At 35.0% G+C, this 27204-nt stretch overlaps 1 protein-coding gene across 6 annotated transcripts in view; it reads right to left on the minus strand.

The window, feature by feature from the left end:
* The window catches only part of LOC142981463 (prestin-like), a 48955-nt gene that overhangs the window by 4356 nt on the left and 17395 nt on the right, over positions 1 to 27204 (minus strand). For 2 of the 6 annotated variants that reach the window (XM_076127404.1, XM_076127403.1), the window contains exons 2-13: positions 12004 to 12166; positions 5177 to 5280; positions 4555 to 4716; positions 3206 to 3351; positions 3003 to 3030; positions 2830 to 2900; positions 2305 to 2469; positions 1835 to 1939; positions 1443 to 1576; positions 876 to 1038; positions 700 to 780; positions 76 to 239 (exon numbers count right to left, since the gene is read on the minus strand). In XM_076127404.1, the coding sequence (XP_075983519.1) occupies positions 76 to 239; positions 700 to 780; positions 876 to 1038; positions 1443 to 1576; positions 1835 to 1939; positions 2305 to 2469; positions 2830 to 2900; positions 3003 to 3030; positions 3206 to 3351; positions 4555 to 4716; positions 5177 to 5280; positions 12004 to 12059 (1379 nt within the window). In that variant the 5' untranslated portion in view covers positions 12060 to 12166. Of the gene's footprint in view, positions 1 to 75; positions 240 to 699; positions 781 to 875; positions 1039 to 1442; positions 1577 to 1834; positions 1940 to 2304; positions 2470 to 2829; positions 2901 to 3002; positions 3031 to 3205; positions 3352 to 4554; positions 4717 to 5176; positions 5281 to 7935; positions 8293 to 12003; positions 12167 to 16009; positions 16145 to 27204 lie in introns of those variants that run through there. The other 4 variants (XM_076127402.1, XM_076127405.1, XM_076127401.1 and 1 more) reach the window with 4 other exon arrangements.

Below are 27204 nucleotides of genomic sequence, written 5' to 3' on the forward strand. Positions count from 1 at the left end.
AGGAGGCACGAGGACGGAACTACCGATGCGCTTCAAAAGCATTCTTTTAAATAATTATAGAGCGTCCATACTAACTTCCTAAGGTCCTTGACCTGCATGAAGAGTCCCTTGAGCGACACGACGACGATGGCGGCGAGCACGCAGCGCGGCAACTTCTCGAAGAACGGACCGATCCACAACAACACGCACAGGATCAGCGAAGCGCTCACCAGTGACGTCACTGCTGTTTTACTGCCAGCCTGAAGAAATAACAATTTAATGGAATTTTACTTAAAAAGTGGTTTGCTATTCTATACTAACAGTAGCTCAGTTCTCTATTACTATCGATTACCGACAACTGGCTAGCTATCGAGAAATTTTGCACGAAAATCTCATCAGCGCCTCTAGCGGGCTCCGTAAGAACTATTTTGGCAGTACATTTTAAAAATGTCAAACTCTCGATACTCGACAGTATCGACTGTATTGAATTGTGCTACTACAGTAGATAAGTATTTTCGCGCGAACACAGTTTGTTGCACTTATTGAGTTTTTATAATAGTCACTATTTTGCATTTTAAGATGAAAACGTGCGATTATAAGAACGAATTCATTCGACTTAATAACAAAAATGTGCTGACGTACGTCGGTTAGTTTTATATACATTGCAATGTGTAGTTGTCGTGTATTATATATCAATTGACAAAGGCAGCTGCAACTTACGGTGTATTGTATGTATGATCGTGACAAACTGGCGCAAATTGGAGCACAGCAGAAGAATGAGCCGAAGATGTTGCTGGAACCCTGAAAATAAATATTATATCAAATAAATTAAAGTTTGTTGTGATCATAGCTAATGGCATTTTTTGCTTACTCCGTGGGAAAATGGTGCTACTCACCATAGCCAGTAGCTCTTGATTGGCGTCAATCTCGTACTTCTCCTTGGAGGCGAAGATGAAGCCCATGGAGAGAGTGACGGTGTACGTCACCATGGTCTGAGTGAACGCGTCTACCAGTAGCTCCGGGAACAGTTCTAGTGGAGGCACGGCTGGCACTGGCAAACTGAATACAATAAAATATGTTAAAATTAGTTTTAAGTTAATGATATCAACATAAAACATTGCTAGCCTAAAAACATATTTTTTAAGCATATGCAGAGTCCACAACCCGCACTTGGTGGATTTAAGATAACCTCCCTCGTTCGGGGGAGACCCTTGCCCAGAAGTGGAACAATTATGGGATAAAAAATAATACTGTTTTCACCTGAGTCTCAAGCACATAACAGAGCAAAAGTTAACAGTAAAAATAGTAAACACTAGCGCATCTGAGGGGTGAGGGGGGCTCTAGACCAATAGCCTTGCAACTTATTTTAATATATGTACTCTTACTTCTTGAAACATAAGATGTTATCCATTCTCAGTACAAAATGAAAACCATATTAACTTAAAGAACAATAATTGACTTACCCAGTAGGTATGTCTCCAACCAGACTGATGTTGTAGTTCTCATTGAGCAAGAGGTACCTGGACGCCAGAGTACCCGACACAATGGCTATCAGCTCCACGGGGACCGGGATACGAGATCGCTTGCTTACCCATGGCTGAAATGATGCACATAGTTAGGTTAGTCTACACTACATAAGTACATTAAACTACATTTCAAATAAAAAATTTCAGACAATTTCAAACAAAATACGGTATATTACATCCTCGCCAAAATTCATCTAAATCTGTCCAGTATTTTACCTACAAAAGCAGAAGCAGTTTATAGCGGTTTTAGGATAGGGGTTTTCAAAATACAATTTTCATTTCTTATTCTGAAGGAATAATTATATTATTAACTCATTAAATTGTCTTACCTTTAAATGTTCATTGTTGATAGCGATAACGAAGCACGTGATGAAAGATATCAAAAAAGCTGCCCAGTTTGTGTTGACCAAGTTTTTACACACTTCGATCAGAGTCTGGAAATGAAACATAATGCTATTAAACAATGTACTGGCTCGAAAAGACAACTTAAATCAACTTAAACCTACTTATATAAACACGCCCATATGAACGACAAATGTAAATCCGTCAAATCATCAAACAAGCAACTTTAACAATCTGTAATAAAATTTCAAGAAAAAGTAAGAATTAAATCATCAATCAAACTAATAACAAGAAAATAAATAATCAAAATAATAACAAGAAAAACTTTAAAATGAAGACAAATTAACTGGTTTACAGTGAAATAAACGTCGTCCGCACTTTGACAACTTTGCCACAGCTAGTGCTGAAACCGCTAACATACTTGTCTCCGGTCCATATAAAATGAACTCGTACTTACAAAGATAACTTTAAAGTTAGTCGGCAATCTCGGCAGCTTGATACCGAACAGGTCTTTGAGCTGCGAGGCGCACACTTGGAAGGAGGCGCCCGTCGTGAAGCCTGACACCAGCGGCTCCGACAACAACGTCGACACCGCGCCCAGGCGCAGCATCCACATTATTAACTGAAATATTATGATAATTAAATTTGTGTTTTACCAGCGGCCTGCTACAGCTTAGCCCGGTATAAAGAGTTATTTTGCAAAAAGCACCTTCCTCTTGAATCACCCTATCTAGGTATTAAAGAAACCACCTCAAAATCCGTTGCGTAGTTATAAAGATCTAAGTATACAGATGTTAGGACAGACGCGGGAAGCGACTTTGCTTTATACTTAACTACGTAGTGACACCTTTAAATTATAAGTACCTATATAAGTAGGCGTAATTGTAACTGATATTTGAATTTTTCACGAAGTTACTAAAATACTATAGTTTTGCATTGCAAATAGTGAGATGGTAGATTTTTTTTACGTCAAGGAACTCACCTGAAATACTCCCACCATAAGACACAGTAAACTAAGTACTTGTAGCGGCGTATACGGTGCTGGGATTCCATCTGTAAACAATAACTAAAGTTTAGAACAGTGATTGATTAAAATACAGGATTCAACAATAAATCTTCTATTAAAATCGAACGGCAATGGTATAGAAAACGCACCTGTTTCAGTCGCATGTTCATGTACCACCTGGAAAAAGACAAAAATAACGAGATTAAAAAACAAATCACCACAATTTTAGTACGTAATTTGTTTCCATACATCTAAATGACTCAGAAGCTCTAAAACCAAGTCCTAACGTAGTCGAAAGTTGGATAAATCAGAATTATTTTATCGGAAAGAGAAAGAAAGATGAAATAATTACCTTCCCCGCCATAAGACAGGCTACAGCAAACGTCCCTAAGGACACGTGGGGCGACGTCCCTAGCAGCACATATACGAGGATGGGGAAGAATGCCATGTAAAGTCCCATTATAGGAGGCGCCTCGGCCAGGAGTGAGTATGCCATGCCTGTAACAAATACAACAATGTAGAAACACTACAGAAATGTGTATGAAATGAGTAAATGGAAATTTACATGGAGTGATTGTTTATCGGACTTCCATAACCCAGTTGGCCTGGGCTATAACACGGTAGGTTCTGACTGCTGGTAACGACTATCAAAGATGTTTGTAAATGACACTCTGAGCCAGGTCACAATTTAAAGTGCCTTTCGAGGCACTCGGTATGTATAATATGGTCACCTATCCACAGATCAACCTCGGCAAGCGTAGCTAATCCTAAGAGATCGACCCGTGTGACTATTACTTACTGAGCACGATATTTATTTTTCTGCTCTAGAAAATAGGAAAATAAATTTGTAGAATTTGGAATGAATGATTTTGTAGTGTATCTGACCGTGTGAAAAGAATGTGTTGTACCTTAATATTATACCTATTATATAATTATACGAAGAAATGTGTAATTTTAATAGTGTTTTCGGTCTGATTCACTTAATAACACAATATTATATCATCATTTGACTTTGGGTGGTTTTAATTTATACAAACTTAAAGGTTCTGTGTGTTCTGGTTATGTGTTAAATAAGACTATAATATTATTATGATTTTTGCAGGTGACGAAACATATTATAGAGCGATGACCTAGTTTGAAATTCGGATTGATGTCTGCCTGAAGTAATAAATAATTAATTAATCACGTGTGATAATAGTCATGTGATGTGTTCTATGTATATGTTTAGAACCTTGAATACTTTCACTATATATTATAACAACAAACCCGCCTCGACCAGTTATAGTTATTATGATTGCCTTGCTGAATTTGCAACCGTTTGCTTCATTCATAATTTTATAGAGACGATTGTAAACTTTCGTAAACAGTCCACGAAAGCTATTTAATTTTATTTTTACATTTTGCGTGACACCGAATATCCAGTAGAGATTTTATTAAACGTTATAATAATATAAAGTACCAGCTATCCCGAGCAGCTCCGCTCAAGATTTTATTTTAATTTTTAATATTTTTCTCTTCATAAAAACTTTTCCCGTGTCTTAAAGAAGGAACTAGAACAATGGGTTGATAAAATAAACCGATATTTTGAAGTGTTTTGCTTTCGGACCACAATGTCAACAGTTTGCCTGTTTAGCAGGCTTGATGATAAAGAACCACAAAGAAAAAATGCAGGGTTATTAATCACTTTTAAATGGATCTTACCTTGTGGTATGTGCATTACAGCGGTGGTTGCTCCAGCTATGAGGTCTCCAATGAGGTAGATTTGCAAGCTGTACTTTGGCAGCCATTTTATGATAGGCAAGGAGTTCTTCAGACAGTCGCCGAAACCGCAACCTTGAACCACCTTTTTGCAACGCTTTCCTACTGCAAACCAAAAAAAGTACATTTTAATTACGTTACTAAGTACTTGTGCTATTTAATGGGAATCTTAAGATACTTAAAAAATTGGTTGGGCCCTAATCATTTTTGTTTGACGGACATAAATAAGCCAGCAGGCAGAAGTAAAATTTAAACTAGCCTGCAAATTTAGCATAGCTAGCAGCAAATTAAGAATTAGCCAAAGAATCTGTTCTAGGATAACTTAGAACAAATTTTAAAGTCCTTGAAGCAGGTTTATTCAATAGGCTTTCCCTCATATTCATAAAAATATATGATGTTATGAAAGGCTTATAAAGAGTTTTATTTCTTTCACTCCTTAGCTAAATGAAAAAGAGAAAACATATTATAGTAGTTTTTTAACTAAAAAAGGTTTATAGTGTGTTTATGAATAAGAGGGTTGTGCATAAACCAGATAGTTAGGTAAGTTATTATTAAGTATACTTACATGTTTTCTTCGAGACATGGTACTCTGCGTCTTTGTTGAGTGTCTGTTGTTGGTAAACTCGCCGGACCACGTTGAACTGTTGCTGGTTTTGTGTCTGCTGAGGCCTGCCAAACAAAGAAAATAGAACAAATATAGTTTGTGAAGATTAGAAATATATTTGTAGCTATTTTAAATTATTAATATCTTCATATTACTTATAGGTAGGTTTGTTTTTATGCCTTGTATTTATATCAAAACGTTGATAAATGATTCATATCCATAAGTACTGAAATATTTATGAAATTAATGTAGAATAGTTTTATTCGTTAAAAGATAAATTATAATAATTCTAGAGAACGTTTGCAGTAGTTAACGTTTATACTGTTTGGTTTAATGTTGTTTTGATACATTACAATAACTCTTTGTTCAATACATTGTTCAGGTGTAATTAGGGTTTATTTGTGAGTTACATAATTAAAGGAAAATATTGCCGTTTTCCTTGGAATTATGACCAGTATAAAACACCTTTTATCACTTCTCGAAATTTAAAGGAGAAGAATAAAAAGGTGATAAATAAAAATAGTTAAGAAATTCTTTCCTTCCTCTCGAGAAAAGTACTTCAAAATATTTTTAATACATAAGATTCCTTTTGTGTCGATATATCTCTGAAATATATTTTTTTTGTATGACACTGAAGTTGCATGTTTATAGCGAGAAATTATGTTTAAGACAGTTCGTGAATTCGTGACCGTATTGGTCTTTCGCAATGCATTTTACACCGCAATTCATTCACAAATAACTATCAAAAAGCAATAGTACAAATAACCACTGTTTCCGAAACGGTATCAAGGCCAATAGGTTAAAGATAAGCATATTATCAGTTATTACCGAGCCTACACGAGCGTTAAATTAATAAATTCCGGCAGAATACCTTACTTAGTTAGTATATTTGGATGGTGCAACAAGCACGGTATTGAATGATTGCAGTAACTCAACCGAGAATTCGGTACTTGAAGCCAGTAATTAAGTGTTTTTATAAAGTACCTTACCTATCTTATTTTATCTACAAGGTGTTAGGGCGCTAGATTCAACGAATACTCATTTCTTCCCTTGAAGGGTTATGTGAAGAGGTTAAGAATCTTGACGCCTGAATTAATCACCTCCCCGATCGAAGTTAGTTATTTATAAGGAATGCTGTATAAGTCTGAATAAATGATGAAATAGCCTTCGGGTCATACGTTTTTACGTTGGGATGTTATGAGATAATCATTTCACTCACTCGAAGCTTGGAAATAATTAAAAACGCGGTAAGAATTAACCGTAATTTTAAGCAAAGTTTCGTTTTCGTTGAATCAAGTAAGCGCCCAGACACTATGTACTTCTAGCGAAACGTTATTACTCTGTTGTGTTGTAAGAAAATAGTCGTTATTTAAATGCTATGTACAATAATAGGTACCATTCTAGACATAAATTGATTCATTTATTATTACATTAAAGTCATATACCTAGTACTATTACGATCGTAAGTTAGGTGCAATAAGCACGAGGTTAGATCATATCGTAAACAGTTTGCAGGTCGGTACTCGGCTTTCTATTTCGAGGGTTATTCGTTATATAAAAACTTTATTTTTACTTCTCGAACTATAGCATAAAGAAAGGTGTTACCAGGAACCATAAAAAAAATTACTTGATGAAAGAAAAGACTAGTGAATTAAGACAAGAGCCAAAACAAAGTCTTCTAAAATATGGATGCCGACTATTGCCGACATCACACAAATATAGGCAAGTATTAACGACTGTGCACCACAATGGAGACGGCCATTACTTGACAAAGAGTCAGATTAAAATATCATTAATAACAAATTAATAATAAATCGTAATATAATTACTTAATATTATAATACGAGATGTAATAACAAAGCAATCGATTACATATCGATACAAACGTAATATTTAATAATTTAGTATGCAGCACGTAAATTTTTTAAAAATCTACTGAAATAATATTTAGAAAATAAATATTTTAAATACGAAAGGGCGTCATCTATTATTTTTGGAATATTTTACTTGGAAGATACCTTAATGAAAACTCAGATCGAAAAACAGGCCCAAACCTTTTTTTAAATTCCCTACGGGCAATGAAAGAGGCAGGCAAGGCCCTGTGGGTTAGCTAGTGAGATATAATAAAAGGCTTATTTATGTATAGCATAGATAAGAATATAATTAATTAGACTGAACTCACGTTAGGTGGTTAATCGATCGGGTTCGAGGATAATTACGTGCAGCTTGGAGTGCTTTCGCCTTCGCTTGTGTCAATAACACAGGGAAATGTAATAATGTATTAACTACGATAAGTTTATGAGCACAAGGCCGAGGACTAAGCACTCTATTTAATATGAATAAGGTGTAAGAAAGGGTATAATTTTATTAATTAAATTGACTGCAATTATTTTAGTACAAGAACTACAAAAATTCGTATTTGTATTTTAGTAAAACTGAGTTTCCTATCTTCAGACAACTTTAATAGAGAACAATTTATACGGTTCTCATTGATTTAAAAAAAATATAGGGATTTGTACCGAAAATTTCGATCGAGGTTTTTAAACCTTTTTTTAAATTTATCAAATGGTTACTTTAATAATAAAATTGATGTTGATCACAATGATTACATAGAATTTGGAATGTAACCATAAAAGCTACAAATTATTTAGTTAAGTGGTTTTTGTGCCGGATTAAGAACTAACAAGTACAGAATTAAGCCTATAAATCAGTAAACTTGCCCGTCATCATAATCATCATCCTGATCTCGTAGCAGAGGCATCCGTTCATTATCATCACTGAAATCGTTCTCGTACAACAAAAACGTCTTGTTCATACGCATTTTTACAAAAATAAACACAAAATACAAACAAAACTACAAAACAATCCACAAGAAAAATCATACAAAATGCTCAATTTCAAACCATTTCACGATCGAGTATCAAAATTTCGAAATGTATAATTCGCACTCGTTTTTTGTACACTTTCACTGCAAGTATCAAATTATTTCGTCACAAAACATGTATTTTTTCGTAGTTATTTAATTTTATAATAACACCACTGACGTTTAATAAGGCAATCGGTTAGTTTTGAACTGAATCCAGTGGGTCTGGCGATAACGCAACGTCATGGACGGACGCGCAACTATTGGTTGCTATTAGAGAAATTGTAATCTAACACGGCCTTGTGTATTTACGAAATTAAAGACTCCTTTCTATGAACAACTATGAAAAACATAGTGACGAAAACTGGAAAATTTGTGATCGCCATGTAATTAAAACGGTGACCTTAAGCGTATGAAAGAATACTGTTTAATGCTTTGATTTAAGACATAGTCAATGATCAGGCACTTCTAAGCGTATTTTAAATTAAATTGTCTAATTCTCATCTACTGAAATCTCTTGTTGTATGTGTAAGTTTATCTATCCCTATTTTAATGCTACCTATGGCTGTAAATTAATAATTATTCAATGCTTTGTACCTACCATTGTACTTGTAGTAAAGTAGCTTTTACAAAATAATTGATTGATAATATTAAGGATCGAAGGGGAATTCCAGACAGATCGAGACCCCATTATTTATAACTAGATAGACTGTGATAAAGTTTATAATGAGGACATTCGCCGTCCTTCTACTATCTGCACGGCCTCGTGGAGACGGCAGTGGGATGCGATCTATAACTGCATACATCATTCATATTTTGTATAAAATTTCGTGGAGAGATTCACCCTCCGTAAACCACGTGGTTATAAGTTGCGTCTTACACTATGTAGGAATTCCTATACCCCAACATCATTGGAGAAATTAATAAGAAAACGATCACAGGTATTCTTCAGGATAAGTCACGTCTGGCTGCCTGTCATCTTAAATGCGGAAACTAAAATTTCACAGCCAGAACTTAAATCTAACTAACGGAAGAATCCAGTAGGATAAAAACGTATTTTAAAAAGGTACGGGAACAGTTAACCGAACTTAAACATTAAGAGTAGTTTTAATAAAAAAAGAAAAAACAATTCTGCATTGTTTATCGGCTGTATAGTAAGGTAATAGTTAAGTTTAATAGTAAAAATATTATAATTTTCAGCCAGTGCCGGTGTTCAGCCCCCGACCTCTTATCTGTGGTCAGTCTTGTCATGTGATGTTAACCTGATAGCGTTTGTTTATTTATAGTTTGTTCACCTACGCAGGTCCACAGGGACAGGGAAAATACTATTTATTTATTTCCTGTAGTAATACGAACATGTTGAATACCTATATTGTTGATACGTTAATATAAGTAGAGTAGTTTTCCGACCGCAGTAAAAATTATTTTAATTAATGAAATTAATGCCAGTATTATAAATTACAAGTTGAGCTCAACACTAAGTAGAAATGGTCATAGAAAGTCTATAACACCAACAATTTTTTAAAGTCATTTAAAACATAATACAGTTCATATCCTACACATACTTCTGAGTCCACTGATTTACACTTTTGAAAGCGCCTGCCAGTATTTACGCTTCGTTTCTTATACCGATCAACAACTCATTGCTATGATATAAAGCTCAGGCATTTGGCGCCTATATTAATTGTAAGAGCAATAACATTATAACAATTGCGGTCAACATTTTATCAGGCACAAACATGCAATAAAATCTAATATGACCAAATAATTTATTTTGTTCGTTTGGACATTATTGTCGTTGTACTTTTTAGCTCTCGTACAATTTTTTTAGCCGATACAAGGTTTTAATTCAAAAATGGCCTACAGAAAGATAGACTGACAGATTTTCGCATTTATTTTATTAGTATTGATACAAGACGAGCATAGACAGATAATGAAAGTGTCTTTACTAGGTATTATGTATTCTTTTCTGAATCGCAATCTGTCATTAATGTTCAAAGCATTAGATTTGGTCATATTTTGTAGTGAACACGATACTGTCAGAGAAAGTATTAAAACATTACCCGCATGATAATTATATTTTTTTGTTAGGTTACTCTCTCCTGTTCTAAAATGAGGTCGACATAGATTTATAGAAATAAAAACTGCTATTTGAAGTTTAGTCAAGTTTAGTTTTAATGGTCGTTTTATAAACTGGACCAACGCATTGGGCCAGTGTGAGGTCTAACTACTTGATGTGTAGTTGGCGTCGATATTTGTCGATAGCGAAAACCAAATGTTTTCTGATACTTATTAGATAGATTGCAAGATAGTTAAAGCGAGGCGAGGCAGTTTTATTTTCTGAACTTATATTTTTCTTTCGCAAGAATGCCAGACGGTCGTTTAATCATACCCATAGCATCTTAAACGTTCTGCAATCTTGAGTTATTGTTTAATTTTACTTTATGGTAGTCGTAGTTGTTAAATATTGAGTAATTAATTTGAATACACCATCACTTTATCACAAACCTTCAGGCTTTATATTATTACTAGCTGACCCGCGCAACTTCGCTTGCGTCACATAAAAGAGAATAGGTCATAATTTTCCCCGTTTTTGTAACATTTTTTACTGTTACTCTGCTCCTATTGGTCGTAGCGTGATGATATATAGCCTATAACCTTCCTCGATAAATGGGCTATCTAACACTGAAATATTTTTTCGGACCAGTAGTTCCTGAGATTAGCGCGTTCAAACAAACAAACTCTTCAGCTTTATAATATTAGTATAGATAACAAAGACTGCTTGTATGCAATTTATCCATAGCAATGTAAATGAGTTCACTGCACTGATTGTGTGTAAAATATTGCTCGCATCTGCCGTGCGTCTGTTTATTCATGGACCGATGTGAACAGATGAAAGCGCACTGTTTGAGATAAAGTACCAACTCTATATAGATAGAAACAGACCTGTATTTATAAATTCCTACCATATTTAAGTAGAATAATTGCGACGTGGTTAGCAATAACACGTTTTCTTTACGCCCAATATCATCACGTTTGGATAAATATCAAGTTGATTGTCAGCTGAAATTTTGACAGTTATTTTTATTAATTCAATTTCACTTAATCTAGCAGATCGGTTATCTGGCACTTATTCATAAGCCTAGAAACTGGGAACTGGCCAGAAGAAACCCTATGATGAGGTAAGAACTAACATTTAAGCGAGATACTCGCGAAGATATTCGCGAGTATCTCGAAATGGCGGAAAATTATGGCATTTTTTTATGTTTTGAGTGAGTTGATTTACTTCCAGCCATTTTCCGTTATACAGCGTATAGTTTTGTAGATATTACTTTCTAAATACATATGAATAATTCTTGGTATGCGTATGATGAAAAAAATAACGTTACAAAGGTTTTTCCAATAAGCATCTATTATCCTTCCTCAAGAGTCTATTCTAAGAACCTAAGATCATTACTAATTGATCAGCATTCATTGATCGCTAATAACGACAGTTATATTATTATACAGAACGAGATAAAGACTTGAAATTATTTGCGGCCAAAAAGGCTACGTTACGGTCCCTTACTAAAATGGGGAGTGTCAAAAATGTGGCAGGTATATGTGGGAATCGAATCCACGACCTCCCGACGCTATGGTAGCGGCGTGGTGGCTATAAGCACTGCGCCACGGTGGTAGTCCTTTTTGGAATTTTGTATAGATAACCTCGGATAACCGCGATATTGCATGCAAGGCTCTCTACTTAATTGTCGAACTATAGTACCTAACTACACTTTCAGATTAATCACATTGGTAGTCAAATGCGAAATGAAAACGCGGTTAGATTTCCATATTAACGATCTGCGTTCACCTATTTTAATGCTGAGTTTTCAAAGTTATTTAGATTATGGATAATATACATATTTTTTATTGTTTTAATACTCACCACCCATTAGTCAATTTCTCCTTCTCCCAGTCGGTTCCTTTCTCAGTATCCCTCATTGTTATCACTTGTTTATCACAGTATAGTTCTACACATTATCACTCACTATACAGTTTATACTTATATCTATGTTTTGTATAAATAATATTGTATATTCACTTTGAATCTATAAAGGGAAATTGATATGTTATTTTTATGTAATAAAGTGCATTCAGCTTGTATTGTACCGTAGTGTAGTAAATGAAAATGCACCAGATTATACCGTGTAGAGTAAAAAGGACGTGAAAATATAGTCAAGTAAAGTGTTTTAAAGGTAGAGATGGCGCTCAGAGACAAATTGAAATTTCAAATTTCAAAGTCTTCGTGGGTTAACCTAACTAGGGATATGTTTTTGTCAGTACTGAATAAAAAACTATGAATAGAGGAGTAAAGGGCTAAAAAGTAATAAAATTCATGAATTTCATATTTCATACCGCTAATTCGTGATATAAAGCAATTTGTTCAATTATCAACTGGAGGGCACTTGTAAAACTCATTTAATAAGCCAGTATAGATAAGTTAATAACTTATAAGTGTAATAAACTATGAAGGACATTGCACACGTGGTAGCGGCTCTAGCTATATTAAACAGCCATAAAGAGCCGATTTACCTATAGACAGACTGATGATAAGGCATAGTTTTATTGATTTATGTATATGTTACTGTAAAAGCCCGGACTGTGGTAAATCCTAAGATTTTCCGGTAAATCCTAAGATTTACCAACTCTCAATGGTAAAAGTCCGAAGAAGCCCGAGTTTAAAAACTATGTTACTATATATAAAAAAATCCTCCTTCATAACTATGTTTATAACTATTTCACGGTATAATTATATACTGTGACATAGTTATAAAGAAGGAGTTTTGGGCAAAGCGACATGGGTAGGTTAGGTTAGAAGGCTAAGGTGGGAGCGAGCGAAGCGAAGCTCCCACCTTAGCCTTCGTGGTTATTTTTTTTTAACCACCCAGAAGGAGGAGCCCCGCGAAGCGGGGCTCCGGCGACATCTCGACATCATCAAGTGAATATAGGTAAAAGTTCGAAATAAAAGAATTGTTCGGACTTTTACCATTGCGAGTTGGTAAATCTTAAGTTATACCGGAAATTCTTAGGATTTACCACCGTTCGGGCTTTTACAGTAACATATATATCAAAAGCGGCGAAATTACTACTCGAATAAAGTAATCCGGCCGTGAAGAAAACGCGCCCGTTACTTAAAAAAATCATTATAAATCAACATCTAACGGTTTTTGAGTACATTTATCGGTAGTTTATTTATTCAATAGCGTTTTTTATATGAGTTTTTACGCTTTTGAATAGATAACCTACCGTTAAATGTACCTCAAAAACCGGGGGTTAGCATAATATATTATGTAAAAAGGAACACCTTTGCATACTTTTCCTTTGTCTTGAGTAACGGTAGAAGACTGACAATGAGTTAATATTTAAACAATTAGTGTGAATCACATTGTCCCCAAGTGTGAGTTTTTCCGCGAATATCGTAGCGCTCGAATGAAAATAAGAAAAAAAGACTAACTATACAAAATGACATTGAAATACGGCGGTCAAGGACCTTTATTTCACCGTCAAAAAACATAATTATTGCAATAACTTTTAAGTTCGGACAGATCTTCAACCTCATAAAAAAGAGCTTCAATAAATTATTTATTATCAGTCAAAATTATTATAGCGTATTTTAAAATTTACCAATTTTTAAATAAAAAAACATAATTTGCATTTAAGGACACACTTTTGAAAGCAAGAATTGCAGAAATTGAATCCCAACGATGACTAATGCCTGGTTTCTGAGTACATTTAGCAGTAGTTTACCTATTCAATTGCGCTTTTCTATGAGTGTAAACACTATTAAATAGGTAAACTACCGGTAAATGTACCACAGAAGCCTTAGTACACTAATGCACTCTGTATCGCAGATATTTCTTCAAAACTAACTGTAGATTTAAACCGTAATCACGAACGGCTAATTAAGACACGTTCATCACGGACTCTTGCAAGTAATACATGAAGAAAGTATTACAACGGGATCTGCTTCTTTATCTGTCAAGATAAATAGTATCATCACGCTATTAGCCAATGTTAGATAAGCAAAGTTCTTTATACGATAGTTGTATGATACTTGAGATTATCTGGCTTAAAGAAATAAATCTATTAATAAATAAAAAAATAACTGCCTAAGTAGTTAGGTACTTATCAAAACAAAAAGGTTTTACGTATGTTCATTGTTTAGTGACTTTTTTAAAAGTCTTATATGAATGTCCAAAAATATTTATAAGTTCAAGAAATCAATGTTAATTGAAAATACGTTTTGACTCATTTAAGAAAAGATAATTCTTGATTAGTAGCTAAGAAAATGCGTGTCATTTAGACCTTTTATGACCTATTTAAATATTAACAATATTTTTTTCAATTCAGATATGTTTTACCGTGAATAAAAGTAAATAAAAAAACAATTTAGGTGGAATTATACAAAAGTAGTAAGTATTACAAATAATATACTATCCGTTCGTAACAACACATTATTTCTACCAGTGTATTATAAAAATTGAGGAAATGCAGTCACTAACTGCTAATAAAACAAACCAGTCAAATGAAATCAAACCTTACACTTTTAAAAATAAAGTTTAATATCAAAAAGCAGAGAGCTAAACAATATAACGTTATTAAAAATGCATTTCGCAATGAGTTATAAGTAACGTAAGGTCAATGCACCACATTTACGGCTTGTAGACGTAACCAATAAAATCAATACACCCTTTGTACATTCCGTAGTTAGGAGTTACTTTGAACTTTTGACTTTTTTTGACTTTTGAAAAAACAACATTATTTTTTTCATATCCCAACAAAAAAAAATGAGTTATGAAAAAGGCAACTTTGACGTAACGATTTTAAAATTTTTGATTACCTATGTAGAAAAACTAGAAAAATCATATCCAATTACATTATTTTTAAAAATTTTACTACACGAACAGAAAGAGAAAGAATCATCAACATTAGGAAGAATGACTATTCTTTGATGTACAGTTATCTCTTTTTTAATTTAGGCAGAAAATTTGTGAAGCTGAAAGCTTTTCACAATTTACTTTGTATGTGTAAAGTTCACTTAGTTCATTGACCCATATTTTCCATCGCGTTCATTACGCCCTGAGTATTTCGTAGAATCCCTTTGCGACATTAAAACTTTGTAAAAATCTGAAGCAGAATCACGTTAGTTTGTAGAGCAAAGAACATAAAATCTAACGTAATACCTAATAGCAAAAAAAAACATATTTTGATTAAAGTTAGAAATTAAAAATGTTCTGTTGTCTATGGTGTCTAGTAATTAACTTTGTAGTCTGTCACACAGAGTAGTTTATTAGTCTGCCTCTCCTATTTCATGTTTGGTTGACAATAAACCATATATGGACCAAGTAAAGATTACGATAATACATAAATAAATTTTCAAATTAAATCCTAATACCTACCTCCAATTCCGGGTACCTATACTTATAAGTTTAATTACTGCAATCTAGAATTATTAAGACCTAATTATTAATAATTGAATGTTCGAATTTTTTTTTGTTTACTTCCAAGTAATTTCAGTCGGTTGCTTACATAACTAGCACTAATACCTACACATAGGTACCAATTTAACATGATAAAATGAAATGTACCTACGTTTAATTTTAACACCAATTATTAGTATCGTACTTGTACTTCATAATAAATGGACAATGAACATTGCTTATTTATTCGTGATTAATTATCGTGTTTATCGAGCTACGTGTGTTATTATAAGGGCCTGTAGGTATTTACTGCAATTGGTATAACTAGCACAACAATGGTGAAAGATTATTGACTTTCCACGTCTCTAAATATAAGAAAAACTAGCAAGTTTGAATTTTCATTATAGCAGTTCTCTAATTAATACTTTTATTCTGATTTGCACTTTTTCACATAGAAACAAAAATAATTACCAGTATTTTTTATTACAATTAAACCGTTTTTATTTTTTACACACACAAAATTGTTTCCGAACGTCGCGTCGTAAAATACGCGCGAAAATTTTTACAAATGGCGGGCGACACTCGCGGCGCGTCAGCTTAGATCGATGGCCGATCGGCTACTGCCATTCAACTAATTCATCATTCAGTGCTACAGAGGTCGGCAATACGTTGATTTGATCGATAAGTAACAATGATATAACTCAAGTTTAGGTCAATGTTAGATGACGAAACAGGTGACCTGTCAAATTGAACTTTTACAAGCCAGCTATTTTTGTACAAGGCACGTTTCCGTATGTAAGCAAGCAAGTAATGCATTCGTACAATATGACCTACATTTTAGTAAAGTGATACTGCACAATACAAGCAAAGTATTTTGAGGTAGACGACCTATGGGCTAGGTAATTTGATTTTAGTTTGAAGCTCTTTGCTATAGAATACCCCACTATTGCTCTTTAGTATGATCGAGTCTGGATAAGAAATAATTATCAACTGCTCTAATGGTGATGAAACCTTGCATGCAATAAAGTTGTTTAACACATTTCTTGAGGGCATGCAGTCTCCAATCCGCACTTGGCCAGCGTGGTGCACTCAATGCCTAACATTCTCGTTCGGAAGGAGACCTTGCCCAGCAGTGGGACAGTCATCGGTTACAAAAGTGCCTAGAATATTAAAATTAAGACATTTCCTATAATATAAAATGTCCTTTAACACCTAAGGTAAACGTTTATAGAACGACTTCTCATAAAACTAACAATGAACAATGATTACCAACCTCGGCAGGATAAAGAAAAAATACTTACAACTTTATCTATTCCCTACTTAAGTATTTCATTGTTCAGTATTATTACAACATTCGATACGCACTTGTGAAATTCTTAAATGCCGCAATGAGATAAAAGCATTTACTTTATCTAAATCCATTTTGTAAATCACGGGCGATATTACATGATATGTATTTACCGTCCGATTACGATTCTCACAAGAGATGCGAAGATGCATTTTCAAAGTCACTGTCACAACCTTCGAACCTCATTTTCGGACTGTCACAAGGTGAACTCACTTTCGCTATCTCGCTCTTATTGTTATTATCTTTTAGAATCTCGGCAAAATGCCAGTCAGTGTCAATTGTATCTGGTTTTATTAAGCAATAGACAGCTTCCGACTGAATCTTATCTCGGAAAATCAGAGATAGCTATCTATTACATCACGCAAAACGTTTTCAGCGGCATGCGTCAGGAATATGACAAGTGATGGACATTTTCATGATACTTTATCTTATGATCTCGGTTGAAATAGCCGGCGTAACTTTTCCTTATAGGAACTTTAAAATATATTGTATCCTTCGTTGATACTGTTGAAAATAAAAATTAGCGGCAACTAAATCAGGTGTTTACTTCTACGTCTGTTTGCTGAGACCATTTGCATGTATTTTGGAATATCCGAAGTGATTTCAATTGAAGTATTTCGAGGACAGTTTACGCGATTATAAGCACGTCGATATTTTTTTTTGGCGTGTTGCCATGATCCATGTTTGCCAAATACATTGAATTGGTGTCTGAGACAGGATTTCTGACTGTTGCTTCGAGAAAGAATAAGATACCTCTCAAGAATGTTTTAGATTTAATAATTTTTTATTGTTATATAAAAGACATCTCCCGCAAGTCCCCGCGATACAATAGGAATTCTTAATTTCCTCTTGGATCGCGGGGACTTTGACAAATGCACAAACAACGGACACAAAGTACAATCAGACCCGTATTGACTATTTTTGGATCTCAGAAATATTTGTGACGTGTGGGATTCGAACCCACAACTTCCCGAAGGTTGCGTGGCGACCACCTTAACCACTGCTCCACGTGCCGTCAAAAATAATCTAAAGAATTTTTCAGAAAAATGTAGAATCAAAACATGTTTCTTTAATTGATATCATCGCTAAAATTGTCTATAATAATATATTTTGAGCCTACACTCAGGAAAAGTCGGACAAAAGATGTCTCTCGCAGAGTTCAAGGTAAAGTAAGTAGTATCATAATATGATAAAACATTGCTAACCGGTTTTAAACACAACTACATACTACACAACCTATACCCACGTAAGAATTTCAAAAAGTATTTCTGCGTATTCAGAATGTTTTCTGAATAACAACTTCTATATTCTACGATTCTTACTAAAATCATGACAGTTGGTATATCGTTCCGGTCTTTGAAAACAAAAGAGGATCTATTTAACAAAGAGCGAAACTAATTGAAGAAGATTCTTTGAAAACGAGTATTTTTGAGGACGGTATGACTCAAACCTATCACAAAGAAATTGTTCGTGGAATTTTTAATTATTATATTGTTACGGAAGGCTATTTATTAAGCAAGCAGTCTAAATATCTAATAATCTAATAAAGAAAATCTAAAACAAGGATAAGTCTCTGTTTTATTTGCCCGTAAATTACAGAAAGAAATTATGGTATAAAGTTTGACCTGACCTGTCTGCTATTCTTATAAATTATTTATTGAAATTTATGGAGAAGAAAGAAAATATCGCCTTGTACTTAAAAGTAGCCTTCAAAGGGCAATTATAAATTTCTATCTAGATAATGATCATGACTTAGAAAAAATCGTTTTTTCTTCAAAGTCATCGGCTCAATTATATTATTGTACATACGCTATACAAATATAAACAAAACTACATAATAATATTATCACGTTTTAGGAATCACGTGTATTTACTTTTTATATACCTAGTGATGTAAGCAGACGCTGCTATCTGCCTTTTGGTATCATTTCTAAGATACATTTTAGCGTCATCCAGACTCTACGTAAAAAGAGAATTATCCCCATTTGCTAACGTAACTGTTGCTGTAGTCAAAATCAGCTGAACAGTATCATTCTTCTTACCCCCGACAAAAAAAATATGTTTTAAGTTTGACGTCTATGTGTCTCCTATTTGTTTGTGGATAGGTCGGGGAAAACGTCTTTCCGCATTATAGTATGTATGAACTTGTAATAAAATCTTTTCTCTACACAAAAAAGTTCGATATTTGGGTACCTCACGAGCTCACTGAAAGAAACCTTATGAACCGTGTACTCATTTGTGATTCTTGAACCCAAAGAGATTTTATTACAAGTTCATACATACTGTAATACGAAAAGACTTTTTCCCCGACCTAATATTTTCCTCCGGTGGTACTCAGATATGTTTTTGGTAATTTCCACTAGTATGGTCTTATGGGCATTTTTTCCGGCGTTGACTCTTGGATTATCTTTCTGGCCTTTTCACTCTTGTAGCTATTCGCTCGCATTCAGATACATTTATTTTTTATTTTATTATGTATAATGGCAGTAACCTAACGCCTGTCCATTTATTTGCACATGTAATAGCCATGCAATTACTTCGCAAGGTCATACAATGTACATGCTTATGATTGATAATGTATCTTCACGTGATGGCCGGCGGGCGACAACACGTTTCTGTAGATCTGATAACTATTTACTATGTTAATGTCTTAGACTCTTCAAATATTCACGAGCTTATCGTGACTAATATCTGCTTGAAACATCTGCTAACAAAAGCATGGAAATATTTGTTAAATTTACCTAGTAACAAATCTTTTTATCGTATGGTTAGCAGTCAACCTAGTGCTTAATTTGTTAAAGCCACCCGTAGGCCTTTTACGTGGCTAAATGATTGTTATCTTAATTAACAATAACCGGGACCGACTTTTTACGCGCCCTCTGAAGCACGAAGACGTCCAGTTCAAATACCAATATACTGCCACTCATCTATGGAATGATCGCGGCAAGGTTTGCTTAACATACAGATCGTTTACCGACCGGTGAGCGCATATGCCATTGAAGATATAGATGCAAAGTTTGTTCCGATAGTAAGGCCTCTGGAATCTCGTGTGCAACCATGTGTGTTGTTTATATTGATATACAAATACAAACAAACATGGTAGCGTGTTGTCAACGTGCGTGACCTGACCTTTGTCAGCTGATAAACTGTGACTTACATGGTTCTTTGATAACGGAAGAAAGTGGTCTGCAACACGTCATGCGCAAGGTGATCCTGCAAAAATGATCTCTCATGCGAAGTTCGTTTTGCATTTTGTGTTTTCTAAAATGCCGTTCAGTCTAGCAAACACAGTTTTTTTTTAAATCACCCATTTTCACCACGGGGTATGCAAAGACCAAAGAGCGCCAGTTGGTACGATCCTTACAAACTTCCCTTGCCTGACAGTTTCTCGAATAGAATAGGCAATTTTGAAAAGGTCACATGTATTGTCTTCATAATGTGAGTTGTAACTTGTAACGTTTTTGTAACTGGATATTCTATTTGATTGATATTTTAAAATCTCCAGCAAGGATGTTGAAAATTTTGGTGACAAATGACAGCTGCTTGTACTTATATTGCTTTATCATTCTATATATATAACAATTTAGAACGTTATGTTATCATGTATAGTCTCAGCTGTTTTGCAGGTTATTGAAATAATTGCCAGGTCATCGTACCTAATAAAACGCTTAAATATACATTTTATAAAACAAATTAATGAATATATAAATGACTGTCTCTTTGGCGCAGTGGATAAGGTCGCCACGCCACTACCATTGTATCAGAAGGTCGTGGGTTCGATTCCCACACGGAACAATTATATCAGTGTGTTCACAAATAATTGTTCTTCGTGTGCGTTGTTTGTAAAAGTCCTCGCGACACAAGTGCAATTCTTAGTGCGGGAGTTGTCAATATAAAAAAAAAACATATGGAAATAGTATAGTAATATAGTTAATATTTTAGACTAGCTGACCCGCGCAACTTCGCTTGCGTCACCTAAGAGAATGGGTCATAATTTTCCCCGCTTTTGTAACATTTTTCGTTGCTACTCCGCTCTTAATGACCGTAGCGTGATATTATATAGCCTATAGCCTTCCTCGATAAATGGGCTATCTAACACTGAAAGATTTTTTCAAATCGGACCAGTAGTTCCTGAGATTAGCGCGTTCAAACAAACAAACAAACAAACAATCAAACAAACAAACAATCAAACAAACAAACAATCAAACCAACAAACAAACTTCAGCTTTATTATACAGGGGCCGAAACAAGTTCCATGATCGAAAATACTGATTTTACTGACCAAAAATTCAAAAATACTGACCAAATACTGACCATTTCCAAACCGTTTTTTGGGTGAATGGTGTGAAATATGAAGCTTATTTTCAGTTATTGGCCTCCACCATCCCCATAAACAACCAGCACCGCCTTTTTATTGTGTTAATGTCCAATAGACTCCAAAAAACACTTTTTTTTTTGTTAAAAAAGACAACTCCCGCACTAAGAATTGCTCTTGTGTCGCGGGGACTTTTTACAAACATACAAACAACGGACACAAAGCACAACCAGACCCGAAGCAATTATTTGTGGATCGCACAAATAATTGCTCCGTGTGGGAATCGAACCCACGACCTCCCGACGCAGTGGTATTGGCGTGGTGACCTAAACCACTGCGCCACGGAAGCAGTCAAATGGTTTATTTGTGTTTTTTGGAGTCTATTGGACAAAAAAACGCCAATAAACTCCAAAAATTCTAAAAAAACTCCATTAAACTCCAATAAACACCAAAATCTCTAATAAACTTCCCGTCTTACGAATTTTCGATGAGGTCTTACGAATTTTCGATGAGGTCTTACGAATTTTCGATGAGGTCTTACGAATTTTCGATGAGGTCTTACGAATTTTCGATGAGGTCTTACGAATTTTCGATGAGGTCTTACGAATTTTCGATCAGGTCTTACGAATTTTCGATCAGGTCTTACGAATTTCCGATCAGGTCTTACGAATTTTCGATCAGGTCTTAAGAATTTTTTACGAGTTGAGAAGTTTTTACCCATTCCAAAAAAGTGCGCAACGCCGCTAAACACGTTTTCACTCCAAAAATATTGATTTAAAACAGATGCTATTTTTGAGGTCATGTGATGCTTAAATATACAGGGTGTAAATGACAGCCTACCGAAAACGAAAAAAAATGACTTTAGACATGATTCTGATTTTTCCGATTTTTTATGCGTTTTTTTTAATTTTTTTTGGTATTATTTCGTTAATACTACATAATGCAACATGAATATGAAAAAAAATCCGTCATATTACTGTTTTCCACAAAAAACAGCAATGGATTAAAACAACGTATAAATTCGCTATCAGCTGTGCGCGGCCAACGACACCGCGCCGGCGGCGGCCGGCCGCGACGGTCGACGTCACGCCGCGTACCTACGCGCGCCACACAGACACACGATTACGCACACAGCTGTCAGCCTCACACTCACTAGTATGCAGCGTTACTTAGTATTTGTTCTATGTTAAAAATGAAAATTACATAATTATCCCGCTCTCCGATAAAAGGTAAATTCATAAGATTTAAAATGTGTGATATCTTATTATTACACGTACAAATACATACAGAACGACAAAAAATCCTATTGATATTCTTTAGCGCTATAAAAATCTCTAATAAACAATTTAACATGTATTGTCGCTTTGTTCCATTTGTTCTTGCAAATTTCTATTCGATATTTACACGCTCATTCATACTTCATACAAGCGCGGTGCGCCTCGAAAAGAAGATGGCCGTAGTGACGCGTGACGCCGCGACCGCGCGTGGATGTTACATAGATGGGATGCGACAAAATGGATGCTAAGTAATTCTCCGGGGATTATGAATTATGATAAGTTAGTTTCTCTGATAAGAATATTAATGGATATTGATTGTTATCATTGTTATGTACCTACATTTTTTATGGTTTAATTAAATAATCGTTTCGAGTTTATTTTATTTACTTTAAGCTGATTTTATGTTATAAATATCAAAGTATTTTAAACTTACATCAATAATGTTTGTAATGTTATTTGGTATTTGAATAAAACTACAATGCAACCAGTAACAACTGTGACAAGTAAAAATAGTAATGCCACATCAATATTTTATTGAATCTAATCTCTCGCTGGGATACTAACTCGTCGCTCGTCACCAAATCGGCGGCGCGCGGGCGGACGGCGCGGAGGGAGCGGGTGGCGCGGGCGAGGGGCGGCGCGAGTGAGCGGAGAGGCGCCCGCGCCGGCGGCTCTCTTTGATAGTTCGAGCAATTCGCTCGCGGAAGACGGAAGCTCTTCACCGGTGTCGTTCGTTATGTCCTATTCGTCGTGTCGTGTGTGAACTATTGTTTATTATTACTTGTTATTGTTTCGGTTTTGTGTTGTTGTTTTTATTGTTATTATTTTTGTTGTTATTGTTTTCGAAGTGCAGTTGTGTTCGTAAATAGGAAGAAATGTTGATGTGTTATGTATGGTGAAGCACGTGGAAGTGCACGGCGTGCTCTGCACCTGTACGTCCGGATCCAAAGGTACTCAAACTCTCGCCATACACCAGGTATTTGCGTGTTGATAGACATTGATAACAATATGTTTTAGCACTTTCTTATTATTGGTTACATTTTGCTATTATTGTTTGATTTCACGTAAGCCAAGTAGGTACCTACCTGCTTACAATTTTACTATGAGCTATTGTAACATACGGGCCTACTTACGATACCATAAACGATACATAAGATTGTTATCTAATGATAGGGTTGCATACTAGTGAGCGCATAGACGTGGTGGTACGCGTACGTACCTACGACGCGTCGCGACATGTCGTCGATCAGCGCGCCGCCGCCGCCAGAAGTCTCGTAGGCATGCGCGGAGATACATCGCGTTGTTCACTATACATTGAACGCTCAAAAATGACTAACTCGGGAACCAATCATTTCCGAGAAATATCGTTGGAGTAAATTTCGCGCATACAGTGTCACAAACTTACCAGTAAAGTTTTCGGTTAGCTGTCATTTACACCCTGTATATGTACGTAGATCATCCACATATACAAAGTGTCCAAACCAGCCCTCAGATATCATCACTGGACAAATCGAGAATGTAGGATTGGCCAAAAGCAGAGGAAAACCAAAAAAAGTATATTGAATTTGGAAAAATACTGACAATACTGACCAATTTTCGAAAATACTGACTTTTACTGACCAGGTCCAAAAATACTGACTTTTACTGACTTTACTGACCTGTTTCGGCCCCTGTATTATATTAGTATAGATATATTTGGTAGTAATTGAAAATGATATAGCAGTCTTAAATAAGTAGAAATGCGTCAATTAATTAATCCAGTAGCGAGTAAGACACAAGGTTAAAGCTAATTAGCAATGATTGTTATGCGTTTTTGCTGTATCGCTGAAAATAGACGTCTGAATACTAATTTATTTGCTTTTGGGGTTCTTTTTAAATGTTTTAAAACTATAGAGGAGAGAAGTGGCCAGTTGCTTTGGCTAATATGTATGTATAATTTTGTATACTGACGATTATTGTACTAAATAATAGTACAATTTTGTATACTGACAAGTTTTGCACTAAATAAATCATAATAAGGATTCTATGCTTAGAATTTCCACTTCTGAATACCTAAGTACCAGATGGAATTTTGACAGTCGTGTTTAAACACTTAATCTAGCTCATAAGGCCGTCGTTTTTCCAGAGACAAAGAACGCACTTCAGTAAATGTACGAAATCGCTAATTCCAATATAAATATATCAAACTAGCTGACCCGCGCAACTTCGCTTGCGTCACCTAAGAGAATGGGTCAAAATTTTCCCCGTTTTTGTAACGTTTTTCGTTGCTGCTCCGCTCCTAATGACCGTAGCGTGATGTTATATAGCCTATAGCCTTCCTCGATAAATGGGCTATCTAACACTGAAAGAATTTTTCAAATCGGACCAGTAGCTCTTGAGATTAGCGCGTTCAAACAAACAAACAAACAAACAATCAAACAAACAAACTCTTCAGCTTATTAGTATAGATTATAGATTATAATTCAGTTAGAAATAATTTAGTTTTTTTTCTAAATGATTTAACCGGTATAGGTTTCTTATATAACAGTAATTGGTGAACCAAATATAAAATGTTATCACGTTCATTGTTCAAGTACATTCCATCTCAATTATTCGGTAAATTGGTTTTAATTTTAACTAAGCCTGAAAGGAAAACGTTCTTATTTACAAGGTTTCCACTTGAAAACCCTGAGATAACTGTCATTTAAGGAAAGTCACTCAGGGCTTGTTATTGCGTGTTATAAAGGTAACTTTTGCTTCCTTCTTTTACAAGGAAAGTGGAAGGACAATTTTGTATTTATAAATAAGGATGACAGGATGACATTGAAAGCAAGGGGAAAGTTATTAGTTATCGTGGTCAAGGTGATACATTACGTCGTAGACTCGTAGTGACTTCGGAAAATGATTACTTAAGTGCGAAGTCCAGACTTCATCTAGTCTAGATAAACCCAAGTTATTTTTGTAAGTAAACAGGAACTCATAGAGATGCATTAGCTAGCCAGTTACTTCTAGAATACGCAATAGGTCTATATGACGAAATTTTGTGAAATGGTATCTTTGCGTATACCCTCAAACTTTCTGACTGTATCGTCCAAATGTCAAATAGTTGACGTAAACTCGATATGATAGAGAGTCATCAAAGGTTTGTGACCGCGCTGGATTTTTTTATTTCTCGTTTAGGTTAGTACTTAATGTGCAAATATAAAGATTGTACACATTACTCATACAAGTATGTGCGTGTCAAATCGACAAGGAAAAATATAAGAAAAAAGAGACAACATTCAAATTAAAATGATGATCAAAAAACCCAACAAACTTATTTGAATTGCTATTATGATGTTACTAGCGAATGAAGACAGCTAAAGACTAGTATTAGCAAAGTTATATTATTATCTATTAACTAGTGTTAATGAATATTGTTAAAGATGTGTGCAAAATTTAGTAAGGAAATGCAGGCGTAAATTATTTTACGACCCAAAGTTGTCTGTCACGATGTTCGTGGTAATCCTTTTAGAAGTGTATTGCTAAATAGTCTGTATGTTATGATTTCTTTAACATCGACATCTAGTTTCTCAGATGCTTGCTAATGGCGCGTCGCCTAGCGGTACACGTATGTACTAGACGAGAGCTAAATGTAGATAGGAAGGGCTACCATTGATGTACCTAGCTTGTGTAACAAGCGCACTTGGTTTTGTGCACATCTCATATATGAATTCTATAAATTGCCTTCGCTCCAAGAATACATTAGATCGCATTAAAGTCGCAATTTTGCGCAGATAATAATGGCTGATATAATTAAGAGCACTCCTTTTCTTGGTAGTAATTTAATTTTGATTAAAACGACTTCACAACGATCTTCATCATGGTTTACATCTCTATGACATCATCAAACGTCATAACCAACCTCTTTTTTCACTAAACTTGGTCAATATCGATTGCCTTACGATGATTGTTACCCACAGAATGATCTGGGATTCGTTTGATATCCTTAACTTTGGCACATTAGAAAACCCTGCAAAGGAACGCTATTATTTCCATGTAAAAAGGCAAATGTACGCTCCCGACCCGTGGTACAACTGCGATGTCCAACTGGTTGTACCACGGGGAAGTAAAGTTACCCATGGTTCAACTGGTTGTTCTATGTGGAAATATTTTTACCAATTACCAATTCAACTTGAGTGTGTTGTTATTTCCTTGGTCCAACTAGTTGTACAACTGGGAATTGAATGTATCTATGGAACAACTACTGCTAATAAACAAGAAAAGGTTATATTATAATCTGTCCCAAGTCTATCTCAGTTTGTTGCGAGCATACGCTATTTACACTGACATTATGTGCCCACTCTCACGCGTACAGTCCACGTGGTCGTTATTTATAGCGTCTGGTTATGTACCAGTTTGGACCGCGTGGAAATCATTTCGCTACAGAAATCTACCTATATTGTAATGAAACTAGTTTTAGAATTTAGACAAGTCTTACCCCCGGTTTCTAAGTATTTAGCGGTAGTTTATCTATTCAATAGCGTTTTTTTATATGACTTTCAAGGCTATTGAATAGATAAACTACCGCTAAATCTACCTCGGAAACCGGGAGTTAAAATATTAAAGGCTGGCCATTTAAATGATATTACGCTCCAGAAATATTGTGTGGATTAGGCAGCTCGGCAGGGTCGTTTACGGAAGTAATGATATTAATCTATACTAATATTATAAAGCTGAAAAGTTTGTTTGTTTGTTTGAACGCGCT

Source organism: Anticarsia gemmatalis, chromosome 20, assembly GCF_050436995.1.
Source record: "Anticarsia gemmatalis isolate Benzon Research Colony breed Stoneville strain chromosome 20, ilAntGemm2 primary, whole genome shotgun sequence".
NCBI classification, from domain to species: domain Eukaryota; kingdom Metazoa; phylum Arthropoda; class Insecta; order Lepidoptera; family Erebidae; genus Anticarsia; species Anticarsia gemmatalis.